The sequence below is a fragment of the Morone saxatilis genome, unplaced genomic scaffold (genome assembly GCF_004916995.1).
Source record: "Morone saxatilis isolate NCDOM2014 unplaced genomic scaffold, NCSU_SB_2.0 Contig23, whole genome shotgun sequence".
In the NCBI taxonomy this organism is placed as follows: domain Eukaryota; kingdom Metazoa; phylum Chordata; class Actinopteri; family Moronidae; genus Morone; species Morone saxatilis.
This window is the reverse complement of record NW_023339796.1, coordinates 20,686,708-20,693,352: the sequence shown is the minus strand read 5'-3', so window position 1 is coordinate 20,693,352 and position 6,645 is coordinate 20,686,708. Positions and strand designations below refer to the sequence as shown.

General features: G+C 48.2%; 1 protein-coding gene across 1 annotated transcript in view; it reads left to right on the top strand.

Annotated features, from left to right (window-relative positions):
• chd7 (chromodomain helicase DNA binding protein 7) overlaps positions 1-6,424 on the top strand; it is a gene marked incomplete at its 3' end in the record, with an annotated part of 52,051 nt that extends 45,627 nt beyond the window's left edge. The window contains 13 exon segments of the mRNA XM_035670904.1: positions 455-584; positions 1,058-1,173; positions 1,410-1,818; positions 1,938-2,146; positions 2,255-3,253; positions 3,543-3,709; positions 4,241-4,495; positions 4,733-4,903; positions 5,010-5,237; positions 5,357-5,572; positions 5,740-5,880; positions 5,989-6,093; positions 6,244-6,424. Of these exon segments, the coding sequence (XP_035526797.1) occupies positions 455-584; positions 1,058-1,173; positions 1,410-1,818; positions 1,938-2,146; positions 2,255-3,253; positions 3,543-3,709; positions 4,241-4,495; positions 4,733-4,903; positions 5,010-5,237; positions 5,357-5,572; positions 5,740-5,880; positions 5,989-6,093; positions 6,244-6,424 (3,327 nt within the window).
• Positions 6,425-6,645: the final 221 nt, after the last annotated feature.

Below are 6,645 nucleotides of genomic sequence, written 5' to 3'. Positions count from 1 at the left end.
TCTTTCTCTCGGTCTCTCTCTATCTCTCTGCCTCTCTCTCTGACACAAATGAGCACCTGCAGGCTCACTTGGATAAGCACACACACGTACAGAACGGAGGCGAGTGTATGCACAAACACACACACAGGCTGTCTGTCTTGTCAGCAGCTGGCTCCTGGGGTCTGCCCTTCTGCTGCTGTTTTTGTCTACTCTTTCATTTAATATTGGATGCTGTGTGTGTGTTTAAAAAGTGTGTGCTGGACTGTGTAGCATCATGTCTGTCTAGTAGTGAGCTAGAAAGCACAACCTTTTTTTTTTCAGCCTTCTTTCTAGGAGTTTGCCTTCAGCTGTAACTTTTTAGCTTGATATTTTGCCAAACCACGTTGACTCGCTACTGATTGAAATCAACTTTATAGCCTCCAGACATGCATACCAAGCTTCCCTTTTTCTCATCTCTTTATCTACTCCTCTTTAGGCTATGAGAAGTACAACTCAATGCGAGCCGACCCCGCTCTGTGTTTCTTGGAGAGGGTGGGCATGCCGGACGCCAAGGCTATCGCCGCTGAGCAGAGAGGCTCCGACATGATGGCAGATGGCGTCGAGGGGTAAGAGAGCAGGCTTCAGTCACCAAAAAGCAGCTTCTCTGCTGCCCCTTCCCTCTAGTGTTATTCTGCGCAGTTTTTAGTCTTTGCTTCCTCACATTTTCACACCTTTTGTCAGTCTCTTCGTGCTCATATTGTCTGCAGGTGAAAAATACATTTTCATTTAAAGCAAAAAAAAAGGCAGATGCCATGAATTGTCTAGTTTCTCCAAAAGATGTGAATGGAAGCAGGCGTGGGCCCAATTATTTATTTATACTGCCGCCTACTTTTTTTTTACCACTTATTCAGAAATATTCGTATTGTATGATGATTGAATTCCTTGAATAAAGCCTTACTTTGTTTTGTCTTCTTTACATGTTTACCTTCTTTTAATATTTTTTCCTTTTTTTTGCGTTAGTTGAAACTGAAAATGATCAGTTTTCAAAACGTATTAGTCTGTGCTCCCATGAAATGAACTTTTCCAATCTCTACTATAGTGAGGACGAGGATCCAGAGTACAAGCCGCTGCGGATGCCTTTTAAAGATGACATGGATGACTTCACCAACTCCCCACTAGATGACAAAGATGACACTGTGGAAGGTGAAGCCGAAGGTAAACTCAGAGACAGAGCGAGAGGGTGGAAGGAGTTCAAAAAGCAAAATTTAAGTCATTTAATAGAATGTGAACACAGTTTTTGTGGGAACTTTCTCTGGGGAGAAGCTTACCATCCAAACAACAATCGTACACCCCTGTAAAAAAGCACAATAAGATGGCTGAATGGATGGATGCCCTTACAGCGTCTTTCTCCTCTTCCTTGCTCATTCCCTCTCCTCTCTCCTCCCCTGTAGCTAAATCAGGTGAAAACGGCCAAGGTGTGCCTGCCACGGGCTCCAACGAGCGGCTCTATTGGCCAGCGGCTTCGGCTCTGACCGCCCGCCTGCGTCGCCTCATCACAGCCTACCAGCGCTCCAATCGCAGAGAGCAGCTCCGCCAGGAGGCCCTCAATCGGCCCGACGGTCGCAGACGGCGACGCAGGGAGTTCATGCCTTCCATCGCCATGGTTACCGACACAGGAGGAGGGGCAGCTTACATCCAAGATGGAACGGGGGTGTTCATGACAGAAGGAAGCCCGTATCTGGCTAAAGGAAGTGCCTACTTTGCCAAAGGTGGACAGTTCATGTCAGAGGCATCACCAGTGATGACTGCCGGCTCCCTGATGGCTGATGGAGCCATGTACTACAAGGAGAGGAGGCAAAGGTAGATTATTAACATCACACTTGTATATGGTGAAAAATAAAAATATTTAAAGAATCCCCTTACAGTGTACTCCACCCTACAAAACAGCCACTTACCTGTTTTGTTTTGTACCCTGTCAGATGGACTCGCCGCGAGGAGGCTGATTTCTACCGTGTAGTGTCTACCTTCGGAGTAGTCTTTGACACCCAGCGTCAGAAATTTGATTGGACACAGTTCAGAGCCTTTGCTCGACTGGACAAGAAAACAGACGAGAGCTTGGAGAAATATTACTACTCATTCATTGCCATGTGTAAACGGGTCTGCAGAATGCAGGTCAAGACTGAAACAGGTAAGAGAAAGCCTATAATGTAGTTGTTCCATCACTAAATAAACAAGTTTATTTAAATAAAAGAAGAAAAATTGACATTATATTATGTTGACTCTTTTACCTCATCAGAACTCCCAGATCCAACCCTGATCATTGACCCCATCACAGAGGAGCGTGCCTCTCGCACCCTGTACCGCATCGAGCTACTCCGCCGCATCAGAGAGCAGGTCCTCCCCCATCCGCTGCTCTCCGAGCGTCTCAAGCTCTGCCAGCCCTCCCCAGACCTCCCAGAGTGGTGGGAGTGTGGACGTCACGACCATGACCTCCTCTTAGGGGCCTCCAAACATGGCGTGAGCCGGACAGATTATCACATCCTAAACGACCCTACCTTGGCCTTTCTGGAGGCCCACCAGCGCTTTACCAGCCAGCGTGGGGCTGGTGTCTGCATGGGAGCCCAAGGAGAGATCCCCAAAGCTGGGATGGGAGCGGAAAGCATCCCCGCACCCCTCCTCACCCCTGCAGAGCTGGCGAGCGCTGCAGCTGCTGCCAAAATTGCTGTTAATGCAGCTAAAGAGGAGGAGGGCGAAGGGAAGGAGGTGAAGACCGAGGAAGGGACAGAAGAGATGGAGGTGAAAATGGAAACGGAGGGAGGAGATGCCAACAACATTCCATGTACCAAGACTGAAACTCCTGACGAACCGAAGGACAACGAGGGAGAGGACGGAGAAGGTAGGGATGAAGCTGCCGTTCCACTGAGAGAGGAGGTAAAGAAAGAGGAGGAGGCCCAGCCAAAAATAGAAAGAGAGGAGCATAGTGGAGAGGGAGATGAGACTTCCAAGCCAGCCGATGACCAAGACAAAGACTTAACCGAAGAGAAGAGGAGTTTGACTCCTGTCGACTCTCTCGGGGACCAGAAAGAGGCGACCACTGAGCTCCCAGAGCATCCCGACTCTTCTCCTAAAGCACAGCCTGGCCACAAGACCACAGAGGAGGAAGACGGAGAGGAGAGGGAGAACCCCGAGTCTCCTAAATCTCCAAAGTCAGCCGACACAGAGAAAAGCCCAGAGGAGGAAGACGAAGAGAGGATGGATGAAGACGACAAATCAGAGAAATCCTCTCAGGCTGAAGGTAAGGGGAAAGTTTATTGCATTGGCTTTGACTTGGAGTCATTGATTACAGTGGGGATGTCTCAAAAGTCTTAATTTTATTATACTCTTGGTCCTGGTTGTCGGCTGTCGTCACTGCTGACACCACACGCGGTCACAGGCTTATTTTTGGAGTTTCCCCTCATGACTTGGCAGTGTTTTTAATGAGTCCAAGGTCCAGGGGCGAGAGAATAAAATGAGTTTGGATCCCTTGATAATGATTCGGATCTTAAAATGAGAGCGGCAACTTGACTCTCCCTCTCTCCGCACAGCGAGTGCTGCGTCAGAGCAGAAGAACTTCGACGAGGAGAGCATCGCATCTGTGAGCACATCGGCCCAAAACGAGACCAGAGATGGGTTCTGCCCCGACGACCTGCCAGAAACTTCTGCACTGCAGGCCCTGCAGGACCGCGCCTATGGCTTCTCATTCTGGCCTAAGGTGAGTCTTAGATAGTAGCCGACATGGATAAATAAAGGCCAGTCAATGAAAGCTGAGTGATAACATCCAGTAAGTAAGCTTCCTGCAGATGTTTCACTTTAAATCAGAGTTGATTTAATTCATTAGTCAATCAGTTTATCAAGTCTCATTTTTTGTGAAAATACCAACAACATAACTTCTCCTCCGGTTCCAAATGTGCATCTTTCCTGGTTTTCCAGATCTTGTATGGTAATAAACTGAATTATTTTTAGGTTTGGACTAGTCAAACAAAACTATGCATTTAAAGACATCAACTTGAGCTTCTATTTCACTATTTTCTGATGCTTTATGGATCAAATAACTAATCAGCAGATTCATACATAATGAACCATTTGAACCATTTTTTGTGTCCTTAATATATCAAGTAAAGGCGTCTATCTGCTGTAGTCGTAACTATTTGAGAATTTACAGTATGCAGAAACAAGACCTGCTTTTATCCAAAGCACTTTATAGAATAGTCATCACCTGTCTCCGTTCTCTTCGCACCCTCAGGATCGAGTGATGATCAACAGGATGGATAACATCTGCGAGGCCGTCCTGAAGGGCAAGTGGCCTGTCAACAGACGCCACATTTTTGACTTCCCCAGCAACCTGTTGCCAGGACATGGCTCTGCGGTGACCGCGGCAGCCGTAGCCACGGCGACTGAGAGCCCACTGCAGAGGCGGAGCCTGGCCGAGCTGACGTTGGCCGGCATCCATACACCTTACAGTGGGAGCGAAGATAAAACACTATCCCCACAGGTTCATGTGAGTGTTTGTGCCATTGGCATCCACAGTGAGAGAAAAGCTTGATGAGCTTAGCAATGTTAGATACACTGCAGGTATACTTCATCGAAAGCCTAGAATGATCCTATTAGCTTTATTTTTGTTAATATAGATACTGCTAACATAACTATTGCAGCTAACTGAAGTGCCAGTAACGGTAATGTGACGAGCTCCTAGGTAAGATGCTGTTACACAGCAGTAAGTGACCTGATGTTGCAGGAGGACGCTCTGAGCCTGACGGTGCCTCGACAGAGGAGGAGGAGGAGGAGGAAGATCGAGATTGAGGCGGAGAGGGCGGCCAAGAGACGCAACCTGATGGAGATGGTGGCTCAGCTGAGAGAAAGCCACGCAGCTGCGGAGACCCAGAGCCAGGCTATAGACCTCACCAAGGTGCCCACACCAGCTTCTTCATTAGAAACTGAGTCGCCAAACAACTATTAAATGTTACTGACATTTTTCCATTTACCAACTAAACCTGATCTGATTTGTTTTTCAGGGTATGCATCACCACAAGGCCTCTCCCTCATTGGCTGGCTTCCCCAGTGCCCTGGTGACAAGCCCCTCCCTCAAAGCCCAGATGGAGTTGCTGCAGCAAGCCCCACCCTCCGGACACAGAGCCAACGGCTCGCTGGAGGCTGACCTGCCCATGAGGAGGAGGCGGGGCCGCAGGAAAAATGTGGAGGGTCTGGAGCTGCTGTTCATGGGCAACAAGAGAGCAGGAGGGGTATGCAGCGTTTGTGTGTTTTAACGGGCAGTAAAGTTGTCACCAACACTGAAGACTTTACGAGTATCTACATTAAATGTTCTTTTTCTTCTCCCCCATTATCTGTGTTGGACATTCAGGATGATGCTGAAGAAACAAAGGTTTCAGGTGTGGAGGGGGTTCAGGGTTCTGCCCGTGCCCACAGACCCCACACTGTCCCCGAGCAGAGCCCCAGCTCCAGATCTCTGGCCTCTGGCAGTCTGGAGGAGGAAGAGGCAGCAGTTTCCAGCAAAGAGCTAGGAGAGTGGCTGAGGCAGCACCCAACTTACACCATGGACATGGCTGGATTCACACCAGTATGTCATCCTTTCTTTCTTTTTCCTCTTTAACTTTAATCCTCTGTTACTGTAAACCACTAAGCAAGATCTCTTAATGAGGTTGTTTTCTTCTTCTTGTTCAGCAGTCTTTTCTCTAAGCCACTAGTTATTCACACCTCCCCATCTCTTTTGTCTTCCTACAACAGAAGAGCGAGGAGATGCTGCTGTCTCAGTTTTCAAAGCCCAAGCAGAAGCGCCATCGCTGTCGAAACCCCAACAAGATCGACATCAACACCCTGACGGGAGAAGAAAGGGTGCCTGTGGTCAACAGACGCAATGGACGCAAGGTACGCTGACATCAGGATCCCCCATTCAAAACATATACTGTGCAGTAGTTCTGCAGTTCTATGTGAATCAATTTTTTCAAGAGAAACTTTCATCTTCCTGTTCTTCAGATGGGCGGGGCCATGGCTCCACCAATGAAAGAGCTTCCCAGATGGTTACTGGAAAATCCAGAATTTTCTATTGCCCCTGATTGGACAGACATCGTCAAACAGTCGGTTAGTAACCGAGACAAAAACCTACAGTTTACAGTTCACTGCTCCTGTAAAATGTCTACAGAAATTGGTGGTTACAAAATAAAATGACTGCATTTTGTTCCCATATAGCCTCTTGAAATTGTTTTCTAACCTGAAACCTCTTCCACACAGGGTTTCCTCCCAGAAGCCATGTTTGACCGCCTTCTGACGGGCCCTGTAGTCAGGGAGGAGGGCGTCCGTCGTCGGGGACGCCGACCCAAATCCGAGATCGCCAAGGCAGCGGCTGCCGCACAGGCTGCAGCTGCAGCACAGGCTGCCCAGGCATCACTGGCCACCGCTGCTTCATCTGCAGGTACGAACCACTGCTAAAGCACCCAAATAATGTTAAGGAACACAGGGAATGTCTGGAGTTGTGTAAACTTTATTTATGAATACATGTCAATTTCTTAAACGCACGCAGTCTGTGTAGGAGATAGCAGTTAGTGTATGTGTTTGTGCTGCAAGAGCTTCCTTTTAACCCTGCTCTGTGTGTGTGTGTGTGTGTGTGTGTGTGTGTGTGTCCTGTAGACCCAC